This window comes from Onychomys torridus, chromosome 14 (assembly GCF_903995425.1).
Source record: "Onychomys torridus chromosome 14, mOncTor1.1, whole genome shotgun sequence".
Taxonomy (NCBI): Eukaryota; Metazoa; Chordata; class Mammalia; order Rodentia; family Cricetidae; genus Onychomys; species Onychomys torridus.
The window spans coordinates 65,945,171-65,964,783 of record NC_050456.1 but is presented as its reverse complement, the minus strand read 5'-3'; the positions used below and the strand labels follow the sequence as shown (position 1 = coordinate 65,964,783).

The window sequence follows — 19,613 nt, the reverse complement described above, 5'->3', positions numbered from 1 at the left end:
CCAGGCTGGCCTCAAACTCACAGAGATCTGCCTGGCTCTGCCCCCCGAGTGCTGGGATTAAAGGCATGCACCACCACCGCCTGGCGGCTTATCTTTTTTAAATATCATTGCTGATCCCTGGAAATATTTATCAATTTCTCTACCTCTTTTTATTGTTGTTTTTGTTTGTTTGAGGCAGGTTCTCACTGGAGCCCAAGTTAACCTGAAGCTCACTATGTAGTTCAAACTAGTCTTGAACCCACATCTTATTGCTTCCTGAGTGTTGGAATTGTAGATGTATGGCCATTATGTCTGGCTATTTAAATTTTTGTGTTTGAAGCAGCCAAGTCCATCTGTATTTAAAGGAAAAAAGTAATATACACAGAGTAAGTTTAAGATCCTTTAATTTTAGTTGTAAGAGATGATATGCTTTTGGGAGGTTAGGGGTTGGTTTTGAGTCAGGGTCTCACTGTATAACTCTAGTTGGGATCTTATTATGTTGAATGCCTTGAATTCAAGAAATCTGCCTGCCTTTGCCTCCCACGTGCTGGGATTAAAGGTGTGTGCTACCATGCCTGGCTAAGAGATGATATACTTAATTTTAAAAAATAAATTCATTTTATTATTTTATGTATATGTTTTCGTCTACATTTATGTCTGTGTACCGTGTTCATGCAGTACCTGTGGAGACCAGAAGAGGGTGTCAGATCCCCCTGGAACTGGAGTTGGCCTCAAACCCGGAGATCTACCTGCCTCTGCCTCTCAAGTGCTAGGATTAAAGGTGTTCGCCACCACTGCCTGACTTATTTAAAGTCTTGAAATTATAAGTAGAAAAGATTTTTGGAGGAAGAAACCAATTAAATTTTGTTGTTGGCATTTGGCAGAGTGGGCAAAACTAAATCAACCCTCAAAATAGGGAGGAGTATGACCAAAATATATTATATGAAAAATTTAAAAAAATAATTAAAATTAAAAAAATTAAAGACAAATATAATGTTCTTATAGCAACCTACATTTGTGTGGTTTCCCATCCATCCCCCATGCTGGAGTTCGAGTTATTTTATGCCCAAGAAAACAGGTTGGACTGATTCACGGCAACTTTGGACTAGAAGTATCCAGCCCTTTCTATGAAGCCAGGTTTTTCTGTTCTGTAAATTGCAGAAGGTAGGGACAGTAGTTGCTTGCTCATAAATGTGGTACATGGGTAACAGAAAACAACTATAGGTCTGGACTTTTGTCATATTTACTTCATGGAGTTAAAAAAAAAAAAAGATAACCATGCAGCTTTTCAAGCATAGATGTGTGTGTGTCGGGGGAACCTCTCCCTATGTAGCTCAGCCTGGCCTGGAATTCACTTTGTAGACCAGACACAAATTTGTGATTCCCTTATTTCAGCTGCAGGAGTGCTAGGCTTATAGGCTTCACCTGTGTAGCTAACTATAGGTTGTGTGTACAACTGCCTACCTGATATTAGAGGACAGTGTAGTATGCTGTAATGCTTTTAAATTTTTAATGGCATAGGAATTACCTAGGAATTTAATAGCTTTTTTTACTTAGGGCTCCAGAAACCCCAAGTGATTCTGGTAAGGGTGGCCTGTGGCAGTGTGTGAAGAGGCACACCACCTTTGGAGTTCACACAGGATCTCCATGGTTCTTGGGGTACAGTTGGATATACAACAATCAAACTGTTCTATTCCTATGTGATGCCTTGGGTAACAGGAATAAGGGACTAGTCATTCAACCAAACTTGGTGAATTCCTACAGTATTCTAGTTTGTAGAAAGGAAAGGACAGTAGTGCTGTGGGTACAACATTCCGCTTGTAGAAAGTGATAGACTAATATTAAGACTTTTTTCCTTTGTAAAAATGATAAGATAAATGTTGACTATCCATGGAAATTAAAAATTCTGAAATGTTTAGATTTATTTTATGTGTATGAGTATTTTGCCCATATACATGTATGTGAGCCTTGTATCTGCCTGCTGCCCTCAGAGGTCAGAAGAGGGCATGGGATCCCCAGGAACTGGGATTTAGATGGTTGTGAGTGACCTGGGTCCTCTGCAAGAGTAGCCAGTGCTCTTAAATGCTGAGCCATCTTTCTGGCCCATTAAAACACACACACTTTAATCCCAACACTCAGGAGGCAGAGGCAGGCAGATCTCTGTGAGTTCAAGGCCAGCCTGGTCTACAGAGTGAGTTCCAGGCCAGCCAGGGCCACACAAAGAAACCCTGTCTTGAAAAACCACACACACACACACACACACACACAAATTCTTTTTGAGACTGGGTCTTACTTTATAGCCTAGGCACAATCCTTCTGCCTCTACTGTCCATGCCTGAGCTACTATTACTATGCCCAGCTTTAATTAATTAATTTTAATTTTTGAGATGTGTTTCACTGTGTATCCCACCAGGAAGGCCTTGAACTCACAGTGCAGCCAAGACTGGTCTTGAACTAACTGGAGTCCTCTTGTTTCAGCCTCCTAAATACTTGGATTCTAAGCATTTGACACTATGCCTGGCTTAAAGTTCATTTTTATTTTAATAAGCACTGCAGGCCAAATAAAATAGCCTGAGTTATTTTAAAGTTTTGCTGATGCTATGAAGTTAAATTATCCAGTATAATGATAGCAGCTTCTCATTTGAGGGCATTAAAATGGAGTCATCCAGAGAAGTCAGTTCCTCAGTTGCACTGGCCACATTTCACGCACTCAGTTGCCACCTGTAGCTGGGGGCTACTCTTTTGGACAATGCCGCTATGGTACCTGTCCATCACTGCACAAGCTTCTGACAGTGTTGCTCTAGAGTCTAAAATAGCAGAGCAGGGATTTTCCAATGGCCTCAATCTGTGCATTGATTTTGAGATAAACATTAGCAGTGATTAGAGGCTTCCATTTCATCTGTTAAGTGCTTTCATACCTGTTCAGGTTGACCGGCCAGGGCTGCTATTGATGAACCCTAATAGTTTTTTTTTTTGTTTGTTTGTTTTAAACCATGAACACAAATATTTCAGCTCTTGGGCATGTCTACTCCAGTTAACCAAAGGGACCTGGGGGCTCTCCCAAGTGGGAGAAGAGTGCAGAATAACAAGGAGGCAATTTCAGTAGGATACTGAATAGTGCAACCCAAGATTTTAGAGTAGAAACATTGTTTCCATGTCTGCTTCCTTTTACTATTCCATATGGAACCCTAATAGTTTTACTATTCAACAGGTGGAGTCTGAATGTGTGTGTGGGGGGGAGGGGGTTAGAGTCTTGGTGTGTAAGTAGCCCTGGCCTTGAACCCACAGCAGACTGTTGCCTTAGCCTTCCAGATGCTGGAGTCACAGGCATGTACCTCTCCCTCCATGCCTGGCTCCGGTCCAAACTTTCAGTAATCCAGTTAGGTCACTTTATTACATTAGGTGTGATTTTTTTCTTTTTTCTTCATGTAGGGTCTGTGTTTGTGTGAGAGAGAATGTTAGGAACACACACAATGGAGGAGGAGAGAAAGGGAGGGAAGGAGGGAGGGAGGGAGAGAGAGAGAGAGAGAGAGAGAGAATCTCCATCCATATTCTGTTGTTTTATTAATTCAAAGTTCATTCTTCACATTAAACTATTCATTTAAAACATCCTGGTTGCTTTGAATTTTTATCAAATGCACTTTGAGGGGCAAGGTAGGGCTGTGGGTGCATCTGTCACTAAAATGTTTGACATTTACATGAAGTAGTTTTATTTATAGAAGCCAAATCCCAGAATAGTGAGAAGTTGGGTTAGCACCATGGTTTAGAATTATACCGGGTAGAGACTACTTAAGGCTTTTTAGGTACTATTAGTAATAGGGCAGCTGAGATGGCCCAGAGGGTGAAATTTCTTGCCATGCAAGCCCGAGGACCTGAGTTTTATTCCCAAGAACCCATTGTAGAGAAAAAGAACCAACTCCTAAAATTCCTCCTCTGAACTCTACACTGGTGCATACACGTGAGCTTGCACACACATGTTAATCTGTTTTAATAATGGTAACTTTGGTGTTTTGGCAGTGGGAAAATTAGGGTTTCCCCTTCAGCATTTTTGTTGTTAGTTTAAGGAATGACATACGATTGCTTTTTTTTTTTCCTGCCTCTGTTTCCTGAATACTGTTCTCTAGGTGGAGCTTGGCGTTCCCTTGGTTTTTTTCTCTCCTTAAGCCTTGGCTATTGCCCCTTTCCTGAGGCAGCTGGAGACCACTGCCACTTGGCCCCGGTCTTGGGCGGTGGACATCGCTGGAATCTTTTTGTGCATGACTACCTACTTCAGTGACCTTCCTTCCTTCCTTCCAGGTCACTTACTTCAGCCTCTGGTACCACAACAAGCAGAATCAGCGTCGCTGGGTAGATTTGGAGAAGCCCCTGAAGAAGCAGCTGGACAAGCACGCGCTGGAGCCCACCGTCTACTTTGGGGTGGTGTTTTATGTGCCCGCCGTCTCTCAGCTGCAGCAGGAGATTACCAGGTGAGAGGTCCTCTGCTGCCTGGATTTAGAAAGTAGTCCTGTGAGGTCATAAGAGTGGAGCTGAGGGCAAAGGCCCTCCAGATAAAAGCCCGCGACTGACTTCGCCCTCCAGCCCACAGTTTTAGTCACCACATTACTAGGAGGTTCTGGAATGTGGCATGTCAGACTGAATTATGGTTCACTAGGCCGGAAGGCACAGGAAGGGCTCACCCTGGCGGTGAACTCTTGCGATAGTCTCTTTAGTGGTTTTGTTGTGCTGTTTCTGGTTCCTTGTCATAAGGAAACGGGGGAGGAGAGATTTAAAATGTGTAGTCTTAAACTCTGTGTGCTCTCCCCGAGGAACTGGCGGGTTCGTATAAGCCTGACTCCAGGGCTGTATTCTGTAGATGTGTCGGAGCTAGCGAGCAGAGGGCCACAGAGAGGGAAGACAGTTGTGCTCAGAGGCTAGTAGCAGATAAATACACTTCAAGGGCGGAAGCGGAAGGTCAGGATGGTGGAGGAACTGAGGGTCTGGCTTTGTGTCACCCTCCTGGGTTACATAAGGCCCTTTTCATGCCGTGGATATTGCTCCCAGCATGCTCCTTCTGTGCCCCTCTGCTGTCCCCTTCTGTGTCCCTTCCCATCCCTCAGTCCCCTTTGTTCCCCTACAGGTTCGTTTCTGCTTTCATGTTCTCTTACACAAATGACCTTGTTGAGAAATGAGAAGAAAGCATGCAGGATTTGCCTTTCAGAGACTGACTTAATCTCCTAATATGATGTACTCCAGTTGTGTCCATTTTCCTTCAGAAACATAACTTCATTCTTCCTTATACTTCGAGAAAGTTCCCTTGTGTCCATATTCACCATCTAGTTGGGTCTAGAACGTAGCCATTATGAATTCTTTTTTAAAGTTTTCCTGAAGACAAAACAAAATAGTGGAAGAAGTTTTGATTTTTCAGCTCTGGGTGAAGCTCTGTACCCAGGGAGGGACATGCCAGGCATACTTAGGGCCCGTGGTTTCTCCTCCAGGCAGTGGAGGAGAACCTTTAATCCCAGCACTCGGGAGGCAGAGGCAGGTGGATCTCTGAGTCGGAGGCCAGCCTGGACTACAGAGTGAGTTCCAGGACAGCCAGGACTACACAGAGAAACCCTATCTTGAAGTATCAAAAGTGTGTGTGTGGGGGAGATACTAACTTTGAATGCTTGAGCTTGCCTAAGATATCCAAAACTCAGCACTCCTTTTTATTGTGTGAACCCTACTTCATAACATTACTTTGGAGCCAGGCTGGCGATGTCGTGTACTAAATATCATGTACTTTTATCTTCATCTCCTGTATCTTTCTCATAGTCATCTGACTCTGTGAAGCTCTGGGGTGCCCGAGGCTGGGGTGCACTCTATCTACCCCACGCAGTCTTAGGATTGCTCGTAGATCTGTTAAGGTGGTTGGTATCACAGCCTCCTATTACGCCTATTTGTGTACATGTCTTGTCTCCTTTCTACATCTGAAGTCCATGTTTTCTTTGGCTTTACCTTCCATAAAAGCTAGAATGCCCCGCAGATAGTAAGAATTGCTGCTGCCTCATGCTAGTGGAATGCTGTTTGAGTGTGCCAGGTAGTTATCAGAAGATATTAGAAAACTGAGATCAGCTAGTAGGTATAGGCACAAACTGTGAACAGGTCTGAAATACAAATATTGAAGAGAGAAGTGGAAGCCAGGAGGAAAAATATGAACTGGCCACTTACCTCGTTTAAACATTTACTGAAGATATTCTGTGGTCTAAGAGCTGTTAGGTAGTCATTTGAATCTGACCCCAGCTGGAGGAGTTGCTCACTCACAGCCTGGTGGAACTGGCAGTTCATGTCCATAAGTAGTCACAGCATCCTGTGATAACAAATATTTGATTCCTGGGGTGGAGCGTGGGGACCTTGACTAAGGGAGGAAACAGTTGACTTCTTAGTAGGCTATAGAAGGAATTTTCTAATGAGGGGGGGTGGCTTGTGGAAATCAGGGAGAATAGGAAGTTTCAGATAATATCTGGAGAGAAAAGGTTTTAAAGCCAGGTGTGTACTAATCATAAAGACATGGTACAAGGAGGAAGACTTTTTCAGTTAATGGGTGGAATGACCAAATTTGAGTCTTACAAAGACCGTTCACATCGGATAATCAGAGATGAAAAACTTCCGAATTCACTGGAAGTGGCAAGAGACCAGTTAGGAAGCTGTTGTTAGAACAGAGTACAAAAGCATGAGCCGTAGAGTGGGATGGAAAAAGTTGGGGTTATAGGGTTCAGCCAGCAGGGCTGCTCCTTGATTAGGTGTAGAAGACCTAGAGGAGTCTTGTCAGTAAGAATCAACTATGGTCATGAGTGTCCATGACCAGCCTTCCAGTTCCAAAATGGGGCCCCAGGTCAGCCATGCAGACCTGTGTGACAGCTCTGCAGTACAAAGTCCCCAAGGATGCTGGTTCTTTCAACATCTTCGTCCCAGGCACTAGGTTCCTTTGGAGTCTGAGATGTCTGGACAGGTTTTAGCTCTCAGAGCTGTAGAGTCAGGGACAGAAGAGTGGTTTCTAGGGAGGGGGAAGGTGCCGGAGGATTGTGGAACTCTTGCAGGCTGTTGGTGATACCCAGGCTCTTTATCCTGTAGCAGTGACTTTGTGTATCTTTTATATGTTAAAACTATACATTGGAACAGTTTATTACATGCAGTCATACCTCAAAAAGATCTTATAAAAACCCACTCAGGGCTGGAGATGTAGTGGTAAAGCACTTACCTAGCATATGTGACACTCTGGGTTTAGTCCCCCTGCACCAAAGAAACACTCCCCCCCCCAAAAAAAAAAAAAAACCAACATTCAAAAGTACTTTAGGAAAAAAAGGCAGAGAAAAAAAATCTGAATTATGTCTTCAGAATATGAGCACTTGTCAGAAAAATGCATCCCCAAGGTAGCAGAAAACTGTCACCCACATGATGGGAACTTACAGGAACTTTTTTTTTTTTTTTTTTTTTTTTTGCAAAAGATAGGAAATTCTGAGAATAATGACTGGATAAATTGAATTCTTACAAATTCACGAATTGATAGCGTGTAACCTCATTGGTTACTACACAAGTCCATTTTTGTTACTTACAACAATAGTATTACAGCCTCTATACATTTTAATGGAAAGAGGCTTATCTTGCCTCAGCACTCTGAAGCATACTTGTTTGTAAATGTGGCACTGTCCTGGTATATCATTTACAAGGAAATGTTCACTTTATGGGACTTTATGCAAAGATTATTGAGCTAGCAATGAACAATTTACAGCATATGTGAAAGAATAGACTTTCAGAATAAAACCCATTCAAAACTTAAGGTAAGAAAAAGGTTGTATTGGAAGCCCAAGTTAATTTGGTCCATGGATGTTGCATTCCAGGGTTTCTGTTTGATATAAGGAAAGAGTCTAGAACGATGATAATGGAGTATGTGGAGCATTCCTACTAGATATACCTCCCTGAATACAATCTCTTTTGGTTTTGGAAGCCTTATAGAAAGTTGCAGGTTTCCCCCTCGGACACCCCAAGATACAAGCATTCTATTTCACTGATTGCTGGAAACCCGTGATATCTGCTAGATGGTAGAAGGGAAGACTGGATCTAAATTATTCTTATTTGAATGGATGCTGTGTTGGTCAGGCCATTTGGTAACAAAGAGCAGACTTAAAGCCTAGCTAAAAGGGTTGCACAAGAATATTTATGGATTCTGGAGAATTTGGATATGCTCTACGCTTACTTAGACTGCTTAAAGGCACCAAACCTAGAGAGACTCAGGTTGAGGTGGCATCGTAAACTGCACTGGCAGAGACACTGGGCCAAATCCAACACTGTCTCCAGTGTCCAGAATGATGTAGAGCAGTGGCAGGCCCTAGCACAGGAATTAAAGGAAGCGTTACATTTTACCCTGGAGCTTTATCCGAATGGAGAAATGATGTGATGAAACATTGCTGACTAATCGAAAGCATTCTGATGACCACAGCAGCTGCCTGAGTGCCAGCACATGTCTGGTGGTGTTAACAGCTTTCTATATGCCGCTTGGGTATGGCTGGCCCAGTGAAGGGGGGTTATACCTTCACTTCATCGGTAATAGCACGTGAAGCTACAAATTGTGACTTACCCAAAGTCATGCAGAGTCCTAAACTGGAGAGCTGGAATTTAAACCTAGGTGCACTAGACACTAAGGAGGCAGACACAGTAACCCTGTGTTATGGAATATTAATAAGGACTTTTAGAGTTACTCTTTTTAGGATTATACGCTTAAAAACCTAATGAAATATCTTAAGTTTACTTTCCAGGGCTATTGAAGGTTTTATTTAACTAAATACCTAAAGTCTTATATCACCAACTTATAAATGAGGTTTAAGAGTAAAGATTGGTCCTTGAGTGTGCACTTTCCTTATTATAAAGAACAGATGGCAGATGCCTTTGATCCCAGCACTCAGGAGGCAGAGCCAGGTGGATCTCTGTGAGTTCGAGGCCAGCCTGGGCTACAGAGCAAGATCCAGGACAGGCACCAAAGCTACACAGAGAAACCCTGTCTGGAAAAACAAAAAACAAAAAAAAAGTGTACATTTTTGGGGTGGGGATTTAGCTCAGTGGTAGAGCACTTACTTAGCAAGCGCAAGGCCCTGGGTTCAGTCCTCAGCTCTGAAAAGAAATTATAAAGAACTATATAGATACCATAAAGAAGTATAAAAAAATACAGGGTACATGACAGGTTGTAAGTTGTCCTATAGATTACTTCAACGTTGGCTTTTTCTGAGGGGTGTGGGGCTTGCTGGAGATCAAGCCAGGCGCACACATTCTAAGCAAATGTTTACCCCAGAGATACATCGCTAGTCCCTGGTTTTAGCTTTGAGATAATTAAAGCAAGGGATAAATTACATCTCATTAAACAGGTTAGATGATGTGCTTCTGTTATGGTGGCATTCTTTTCATTTTTGGAAGCATCCAGGGTTACAGTTTTGTTTGGCAGTGTGTGTTCCTCTACTAAACTGTGTCCTGGTCAGATTATAGTGATACTGAGTTCATAAACTCATCCTTTCACATAGGTATCAGTATTACCTGCAGCTGAAGAAAGATATTTTGGAAGGAAACCTCCCCTGCACACTAGAACAAGCCATTCAGCTAGCTGGCTTAGCTGTTCAAGGTAAGCGGTGCGTGGGAAGTGAGAATTCTATCAGATTAAGATGTGTGTTAAAACAAAAGCAGTAAAAGGATTCTGAACGTAACTGATTTTCTGTATGAACTGTTACGGTATTTATATATTAGTGGAATATTATGCTATTAGCTGGGGCTTTCTTGTAGAAAGACAATTTGGATTACGTCATTGAAATGTGAGACTTGTAGACATTTCTAAAAGATTAATTATGTAACATGTCAAATGTATGTTTGTATAGAAAAATCAAAGAATTTAACATGCTAAGGATTAATTTCACTCCAAGACTTGATTTGATCCTAAGATTTTGGGAGGAAAGATCTTTCCATCAGAGAGGTTCATGAAACTACATTTTTTTTTTATTTCAAGCTTATTCCATTTTTTTTTAAATGTTTCAAATAGCTATTCTAGATTGTAGAGCATCATCACTCATAATAGAAGTGGTTTTGTGTTTAATAAATGTTTTTTAATTAATTAAACATTGTCATTATACATTGTATATGTATATCTATGCTCTGGGGAAATTTCTGTTGCTGAATTATTTCAAGTGGTAAATAGCATTTAACCATGGAACTAGAATTTAATAAAAAGAAAAAGTAAGCTGGGCTGGATGGCATATACCTTTAATCCTAGCAAGGAAGTAGATCCATGTGAGTTCAAGACCAGCCTGTTCTACATAGATAGTTCTAAGCCAATCAAGGCTACACAGTGAGACCATGTCTTCAAACAAGACAAACAAAACACAAAAGAAAGATAAAATGAAAAAAAAAATTCTTGCAGATACTAGCAGGCATGGACACCTGTCATCTTGAGATAAACAAACGCCTGACACCATGGTGTCAATGTTCCTTATATGTGGCCTAAACATGAGCATTCGCAGGGCCCATTCCCTTTCCCCACTTGGTTTCCTCCTGACACCTGCACAGAAGCACATGTCACACACAGAGCAGCTGCGTCTCACTTCATAGACATTTCCCCAAGCCAAGACACATAAGAGTCATAAGCATGTCATCCATACTACTTATGATTTTTGTTGTGCAAATGTGTTGTTGTGAAAATTCAATGTAATCAACATTCGTATGTTTATCATTCTGTATAGCTGACTTTGGTGACTTTGATCAATATGAATCCCAAGACTTCCTTCAGAAATTTGCCTTGCTCCCTGTGGTAAGACTTCTTTTGGCACTGGACCTTTTTTTTTGCATGGTTTATTCCTATATGCGTAGCCATCCCTGGGTGTCCACGTGGTAAATGTTCTGAACAGGACTAGTCCCTCTTGTCAGCGTCCTGTGAACCAGTCTTCCCCTGCTGTAGTCTTCTCGGTCTTTGTAAATCACAGAACAGAAGGGTGTTTGTTAGGCCAGGCAGTGGTGGTGCATGATTTTAATCCCAGCACTCGGGAGGCAGAGGCAGGCGGATCTCTGTGAGTTTGAGGCCAGCCTGGTCTACAAAGTGAGTTCCAGGACAGCCAGGGGCCAGAGCTACATAGTGAAACCCTGTCTCAAAAACCAAAAAACAAACAAAAAAAAAACCAAACCAAAAAAACCCAAAAACCAAAAACACAACAAACAAACAAAAACAAAAACAAAAAGCAAGGTGTTGGTGGCTGTGCTGTTCCTAAAGACATTCTTTCCTTTGATTATGTGTCTAAAGAGAAGGTTTTGTTTTCAGTTTTGGAAAATCATGAAGTTAATGTTGGGATGAACTTGGCTTGCCATTAGTGTTGAAAACCCTGCCTTCTACTTTCTGAAGTTACTGTTGAAGAAATGATGCAAACATCTCACTGAAACAGCCGGGGAGGGTGGAATGGTCTCCTGAGTGAGTGGGTTAGCGCTGAGCTCAGAACTGGCTGATGGGTGTTACCAACCTTAAAACTCAGCTGAAACTTTCCCTGGAAGGAGCTGGGAAGGCAGGGCAAATGTTTGGGCTCCTGAGCAAGCCACTTAATTCATTAGATGCATCATGACTCTATAGAGAAGCGGAGATCCCCGACTTCAGTAGTATTCAGAATCTTGCCTGAAGTGAACAAGCGGTTCACTCTTAACACATGCATGTGCTTACTGCTGTGTGTCTCCTTCAGGGATGGCTACAGGATGAAAAAGTGCTGGAAGAAGCAACCCAAAAGGTGGCCTTACTCCATCAGAAGTACAGGTAACACTAGGAAAAAGATGCCCATTGATGGCTGCTTGAATTTGAAGCATGCTTTGCACATTAAACTTCCCTGAAGCTTGTTTGCCGTTATAGTGACATTCACTGTGTGCCAAATGCTGTTCTAAGTACCTTCATCCCCATCATTTCAGTTATTAGCCATTTTACCAATGAGGAAACGGAGAGTCTTGAAAGCAGTCAGTCCTTAAAGTCCCAGTTCACCACCCCGTAGATTAAAAGTGTAGTGGTAACTAAACCTGTATAAACTAGTGCATGATCACGGAAGTTTGTCTTCTACAATTCATTCAGCCCTCCAGGTGCTCTTTCATTTGCCTTCCTCCCTCCCTCCCTCCCTCCCTCCCTCCCTCCCTCCCTCCCTCCCTCTCTTCCTCTTTCTGTCCTTCTGTCCTTTTTTCTTTTTTAAAAATGGTGCTACAGTTTGAACTCAGGGCCTTGTACATGGTAGGCAGACACTTCACCACTGGGTTATATCCTCTGCCCTTAAGGTTTTTGAGAACCAGGTTGGCCTCAAACTTGCTGTCTTGCTGCCTCTGCCTCCCGAGTGCTCGGATTAGAGGCGTGCATCACCATGGCCTTTGCTCCCCAGTGTGCAATGACGAGAGTCCGTGTCTGTTCCCCGTACTTGTCTATGCTGGTCCTCGTTGACTTTCTTTATGGCAGTTCTCTGTTGACTGTAAAAATCCCCCAAGATGCCAGCTCTTACTCTAAGCCAGTACACAGTGTTCCAGACACTTTATATAGTTATGTTCCGATAGCTCTGGTATTCTTTAAGGAGACTATTACCTCCATCTCAGAGATGAAGGAAACTAAACTCAGAATGACTCAGGTCTCAATCACTTCTGCCATACAGCAGAGACCTGAGTCATTCTTGATGTATGGTAGAGGTGGTGGAAAGTGGTTATGTCTGGTTAGAACCTACAGCCGCTGCCTGTGGTCTCTCGCTGACCCTGCTGACTGCAAGAGTAACCTTCCGACGCTATCATCCTCTCATCTCTTCTGCATCCCTTCCCAAGTGCTCATGGGTATTTCCTCAATCTCCGGGAGCTGCTAATCCTACCCTTCCACCTCGACGTCTACGTGACCCCATGTGAACCATTTTTTCTCTAGTGCACTTGATCCCTCGGACACGAGTCCTCCTCCCTTTTGTCATTGAACTTCTTTCATTTGTACCTGTATTGAAGTAGTAGGACGTAGGAACCGCTAAGTACTTTCTACCCTTGTGCGGCAGAATACTTGATGGTTTGGCTTAAAGGTAAATAGAATAATTCTCTCCCTTCCAAGATGTACTCCCAGCAGTCTTAGGCTAGGTAGCACTACTGTGTGAGTAGTTAGTAACAGGATAATGGGTGCAGTGGAGGAGATGTGGACAGAATGTGTGAGAACCGGATGGGACTGGGGTGGGCATTGGGGAGACCCAAAATCTGACAGGAAGAATGATACAGGCACTGAGCCCCAGGACACTAGTGATTGCCCGTGTGCGGGTGATAGGTATGATAAGAGGCCTCTACATGCACACAGGTTCGGAAGTGCGAGGAATACAGTATATTCAAAGAAATGTAGAGAGGCAGGGACGGCTGCAGTGTGAGGTACCTTGGGCAGGCACATGGGATGTGGCGGGGTGGGGGGAGGGGATGGGGGTAGGAGGTGGGGGACAGCAGATGAGGCTGGAGAGGTGAGGTCATGCATTTAAGCACCCTTCCTTCCTCATATCTTTCTAGTGCTCCAGTCATCTGACCTAAAGGGATTTACATCGAGGCTCTTCCTGTCCTTATTTCTTACATTTATCATTTAGTCTTTAGAAACATTTTTTAGATTTATTATTTTGTTTTAGATGTATGAGTGTTTTGCCTGCATGTATGTATGTGTATCACGTGCTTGCCTGTGGAGGTCAGAAGTGGGCATCAGATTTCCTGGAACTGGAGCTACAGGTGATTGTGAACTGTCATGTAGATGCTGGGAACTGAACCCGGGTTTTCTGGAAGAGCAGCCAGTGCTCTTAACCACGGATCTATCTCTCTAGCCCCATCATTGGTTTTTAGACCAACATTCTCAGTATTTTCTGATATTTTAGGGTAACTAAGCAACCGCTTGCCAGTTTAGGTAGACACTCCTGCATTTGCCGTGAAGGTGTCTTGGGAACTGCTTCATCCCTTGCTTGTCCTCCTGCTTGCCCGAAGCATTAGGTTGTATGTACTTGCGCTCTGCACTCAGCAGCTCAGCACAGTGAGTCAGTTGTTGATAAGTATTAGAGGATCAGTATAACCAATTACAGATGCTAACAGCTGGAAATGTTTAGCATGCTGTATTCCAGATTGTTGTACAGCTTTTAAAAAAACACTATTTAAAAAGTTTAGATTTGGGAGCCATCTCACTAACAGCTTTTGCGTTGCAGAGGGCTAACAGCTCCTGAAGCTGAAATGCTGTACATGCAGGAAGTAGAGAGAATGGATGGCTATGGAGAGGAGAGCTACCCTGCCAAGGTAAGTATGACTACCTAAAGTTAAGCTCAGTAAGCTGGGCCTGGCTCTGCCTACCTGTACTTCCAGCTACTCTGCTGGCTGAGATAAGGGAATCATTTGAAAATAGAATAGGAAACGGAGTGAGGTCCTGCTTAAAAAAAAAGCCAGGGTGGGTGGGGGGAGACAGGGGAATGAATGTATATGACACTTAGCTATTTGAGAAAATAGCATGGCTGAGGTCTTTTTGACCAGAAGTTTGTAGTAAAACACAGTCCTGCGTTGTAATTTGTGCTTTGGTGGGGTTCTTAAGAGTCTAAACTTGGCTCGGAGGGTTAAGGCACTTGCCACCAAGCCTGATGACCTGAGGTTGATCCTGGAGTTCCCATGGTAGAAAGAGAGGACCAGCCCCCACAGGTTGTCCTCTGACGTCTGCATGTGCAGTGTGGCATGTGCGTACCCACATACAAAGTAAATAAGCGAGTGTAGTAATAAAAGTATGTTTTAGAAAGAGAGCAGGCTCCTCCTGTCTCCATACTTACCAGTGAGGTACGTTTGCACCATTCTGAGTGGCTGCCCTGTAGGTTGTCTGTCTGGGAAGCAAGTTCAGTGACATGGATATGTCTGTCCTCATGTTCTTGCTTCCCAAGGGATTCTCCCCTTGTTCCCTCCTTTTAGGATAGCCAAGGAACTGACATATCCATCGGGGCTTGTCTTGACGGCATCTTTGTGAAACATAAGAATGGAAGGCCTCCGGTGGTTTTCAGGTATCTCCATACAATGTTTTTGGATTATGTTCACCTCTTTCTCCCCCAACTCCACTCGCATATACTCCCCAACTTGGTGTCCGTATACATAATATATCTGAAACTGGTGGGGTCCATGTGCTCATACATTGGAGCATAGTCAACCTGCAAGACGCCATACTCTTAAAGAAAACTGACTTTCCCTCCCCAAGAAGCCATCAACTGACACCAGGTCCTCAGTTGGGGTGGGGATGGGTTTGGTCTTGTGCAGGCACCCCCAGCTGCTGTGACTTCATAAATGTCGTCAGTCCTCTCGTGTCCAGAAGACACTGTTTCACACCATTCCTTCTGGCACTTTGATTTCTAATCTGCCTTCCTCTTCCTCCATGATGGTCCCTGAGCCTTGGTGGGACCTTGGTGTGTGATGTCAATGTTCCATTTGCCGTTGAACACTCCGCAAACACTTCTGCACTTTGTCCAGCTTGAGTGTCTGTGTTGACTACCTCCCTACCATTCACCATCCACAGCACAAAGAAACTTCTCTAAGGAGGTCTGAGAATGGCACTAATCAATGGCTGTAGAGATACCAGTTAGAGGGCAGGTTGATGCTGTGACCAATTAGCAAAATGGTAGGTTCTTCCCTGGGGCCAATGAGCTCCCGATCCATGGGGTCTTGTCAGTTTACAGTACAAGGTGTACAGTTCTCTCCTCTTTGGCCCCGTGGATCTCTCCTTAAATTCCACCATAAAACAGTTGATTATGACGGTTGTGACACCACTGCATCTGTGGGCATGTGTCTCTTGCTGTGGCAGTCTGTCGCTGCAGCATTTGTAGCTGGGTAAGACTGTTGATTTCTTACCCACCTTAGCACCCTGCAGAGCACCTTCAGGTACTATGGAAGCTAGCCATCGGGGACGAAGCTTCCTGGTCAGGACCAAGTGAGCTCTTCACCTTTATATGTAATTCCTTAAAAATCTGTAATCCTAGAAAATGTGTTAGGATTTTGTAAGAACATTTGCAAGTTTACTGTAGTTTCGATGGATTTAAAGGGAACAGAGGTTTGTACTGTTTTCCTTCAGCAGTGAGGCACATCTAGCACTTCTGTCTGTTGATCCTTTGTGTCTACTGTTATCAAAGACCAGATACTGTGCTGGCTGCTCATGTAGTCTTCAGCTACATAATCAGGCAGGGGAGCAGATGTCATCCCCAGTTTTCACAGGAGATAATGGAGGCTTAGAAAAGCCAAGTGATTTGTCCAAGGTCATCCCATTGACAGGCATACCTAGACTAGAACTCAGATTCTCTTTGTAAGCCGGGGCTCCTAGGCACTGTACATTGATTTTTCTTTCTCTCTTTCTCTTTCTCCTTTCTCTCTCCTTCCTTCCTTCCTTCCTTCCTTCCTTCCTTCCTTCCTTCCTTCCTTCCTTCCTTCCTTTCTTCCCTCCCTCCCTCCCTCCCTCCCTCCCTCCCTCCCTTCTTTCTTCTCTCTCTCTCTCTCTCTCTCTCTCTCTCTCTCTCTCTCTCTCTTTTCAAATAGCTCCTTGTCTTCCATTTTCTACTTTATTCTTGAGAACTGGTCTTCCCATTTAGAACGTTTTCACTAAAATGACATCTTCCTCTTCTCTTTGTTGGGCCCTGAATCATCCAGAGTGACAGTGACTACAGAGAGTAGACATGGCTTGGGGAGCAGACCCCTAATCCCACGCCGTGACGCCTGTGTGGGTCTACTTCCTAAGCAGGTGGGCTCTTGTCCCCATCCTGGTTATAGTAATCTTCCCGACATGCTGAGCTGGGGGCACAGGAGAGGAAAATGGATGAGGGCTCCACGCAGACAGCAGGACTCACGGCCCCCAAGGGTCTTACAGGAACTGAAGGCAGTCAGTCGCTTGCTTTCTTCACTGCACAGGAATTTTCAAATTCTCCTTGTTTAATGCGGTGCAAATAATCTTTAGGTTTAACAACTGAGCTCTAAGTCGGTAAATGAATTTTGATGTAACAAATTTTAACTAAGTAAATATAATACAAGCTGAACATCCAGAGGCGGGGCAGATAGAACTCAGTGGTCAAACAATTGCTCATGTTTTTGAGGCCCTGGGTTTGTGTCCCCGAACTGGTGGGAGAGAGGAAAGAATTCATGCTTCATGTTCAGGAGCTTTGGATTTCTAGGTGGGGCTGCTCAACCACTGCTCTATTTCAGACATTGCTAAACTTGTATCCAGAATTCGCCACGATCCCCGGTGGTTTGGGGAGGGCTGGCTGGCTCAGTGTTGTTGAACATTTTCTGCTAACATTACACAGTAATGAAAACCAAAGGTAGTCTATAAAGCCAAAGACAATAGAATTAGGAGATGCAGGATAGGTTTCACATCCTACTGAGTACACCCAGAATAATTAACGTCTTGGTTCCCGAGTACTTAGCGTGTCTTCCCCGAGATTTGAGTGCACGTCTGTCACTCACCCGCCCCCTTGCTTTTTCCTGTTTACCTTCCCTGGTAACCAGGATGTCAGATTTTGTGTTGTCTGCTGCTCTCTCCTCTCCCAGGTCCCTTCAGGGACTGTCAGCATTCTGATTTTAGTATCCCTACGGTCTGGTACAGTTATTATCATTGTGATAGTAGATGCCCTTTAAAATGTTTGTTCAGTAAATAGTTGAGGCCTGAGCAGCAAGCTGACATAAGGGTCTTTGACTGCTAAGTCAATCAAGCAGATTAGGTGTATCACTTTTCTTTTGCTGAGATAAAATGCTATGACCAACAGCAACTTAAGGATGTTTATTTTGGCTTACAGCTCCAGAGGGTTAGAGTCCATAATGGCAGGGGAGGCATGGCGGGAGGCTTGGTGGAAGGTGGCCAGGGCAGGAAGCTGAGATCGCTCAGCTCACACAGAATTGGAACAAGGCTTTGAAAGCCCACCCCCACTGACCTCCAGGCAGGCTACATCTTCTGAAAGGTTCATGACCTCCCCCAGCAGCACCACTAATCGGGGAGCAAGTGCTCAAATGCATGAGCCTATGGGGTGTTTCTCACTCAGACCGCCACATGAGGCTTGGGTCTCCCAACTCCTTGCCTTCAGTTATTGCACATGCTTTTACTTTAGCAACTAGCTGTTGTCATTTCCACTAGGAATGCGTGCTAGCTGGTAAAACCTTTTCATTTCAAAGTTGATGGACTGGTGGTAACTCGTGTGCCAAGCTTAAGGAACAGGGATGTGTTTTGTCCCCCAGTGTTCTTATGTGCACTCACTGTTCCCTCTGGTTCTTTAGGTGGCACGACATTGCTAACATGTCTCACAGCAAGTCCTTTTTTGCATTAGAGCTGGCAAATAAGGAGGAGACCATCCAGTTTCAAACTGTGAGTAAGCACAAAGAATCTTCATGGGATGCTTTTCACAGAAGTTAGCAAGTTAGCGCTTCTAAGTTCCCTTTTGGATACTGGGAAGGGGAGTGTGGCACTACTTCAGAACTTCATAATTCTATATGATATAAAATTTTATGTTTCACATTTAACAAAACGGCACTTGGTAAAAAGTGGTTACTTATTAAACATTGTTGAGTAGGTGAGTCTTTGTATTCGTATTCTTTGATCCAGGTGACTTGTGAATTAAATGTAAAGAGACGGAGTAGAGGAGAAAGTGAGCCTGGCCGCCATTGCGGGTGAGCGGCTGTGAATGCTGCTTAACTGTTACTTGCTTTCTTTGTCTTAACAAAGGCCATCTAAAGACACCCAAGCAAATGTTTAGTTTGAAAAGTCTTAGTGTTATTTCTCAGGAATAAAAATTTATATTAGATAAAAATATGATATTTTCTTTTTTTTTCAGATTTTTTTTTTTTTTTTTTTTTTTAGTTATTTAATGTACATTGGGGTTTTGCCTGCATGTATGTCTATATGAGGGTGTCAGACCCCCTGAAACTAGAATTAGACAGTTGTGGGCAGCCATGTGGGTGCTGGGAACTGAACCTGTGTCCCCAGGAAGAGCAGCCAGTGCTCTTAATTGCTGAGTCATGTCTCCAGCCCCAAAAGATAACGTTTTCAAACCAAGAGTATTTTATGATTCCAAATCATTTAGAAACTGCTCAAACAGCTTACTTGGTTTTCGTAATTAAATTCTTACACATTCATAGGTTAGATGCAGGGTTAGGAAATAAAAGAGTCACGGAGGGTGGAAACGGTGCAGACGTGATGTGATTCTGCATTAGAAGTGTTTTCTTTGTGTGCTTCTCTACCTCTCTGTGCGTGTTGCATTTGCCAGGAAGACATGGAAACAGCGAAGTACGTGTGGAGACTGTGTGTTGCCCGGCACAGATTTTACAGACTAAACCAGTGTGACCTGTGAGTATCTCCTGCTGTGGGAATAGTAGAAACACATTTGGAAATAAATGGCATTTATTTGTTTATTTTGGACATGTGTCAGGGGGCAACATGAAGATGTCAGAGGACAACTTGGGGTGTCACTTCTGTCCATTGTGTGGGTACTAGAGGTTGAACTTAGCTCCTTGAGCTTGACAACAAGCTCCTTCCACCTGCTGAGCCATCTTGTTGGCCCTGATTTCTAAGTTTTAATCTCAAGATCTTTGTATAATCCAGAATGGCAAATTTTATCAAGTGATGTTTTTTTCTGACACAACAG

The 19,613-nt window shown here is 43.5% G+C and overlaps 1 protein-coding gene across 2 annotated transcripts in view; it reads left to right on the top strand.

Moving 5' to 3' along the window:
* Ptpn21 (protein tyrosine phosphatase non-receptor type 21) overlaps window positions 1-19,613 on the top strand; it is a 61,724-nt gene that overhangs the window by 19,449 nt on the left and 22,662 nt on the right. For both annotated transcript variants that reach the window (XM_036206150.1, XM_036206151.1), the window contains exons 3-10: window positions 4,276-4,445; window positions 9,510-9,607; window positions 10,716-10,783; window positions 11,697-11,767; window positions 14,178-14,265; window positions 14,920-15,008; window positions 18,250-18,337; window positions 19,236-19,315. In XM_036206150.1, coding sequence (XP_036062043.1) covers window positions 4,276-4,445; window positions 9,510-9,607; window positions 10,716-10,783; window positions 11,697-11,767; window positions 14,178-14,265; window positions 14,920-15,008; window positions 18,250-18,337; window positions 19,236-19,315 — 752 coding nt within the window. The remainder of the gene's footprint in view (window positions 1-4,275; window positions 4,446-9,509; window positions 9,608-10,715; window positions 10,784-11,696; window positions 11,768-14,177; window positions 14,266-14,919; window positions 15,009-18,249; window positions 18,338-19,235; window positions 19,316-19,613) is intronic.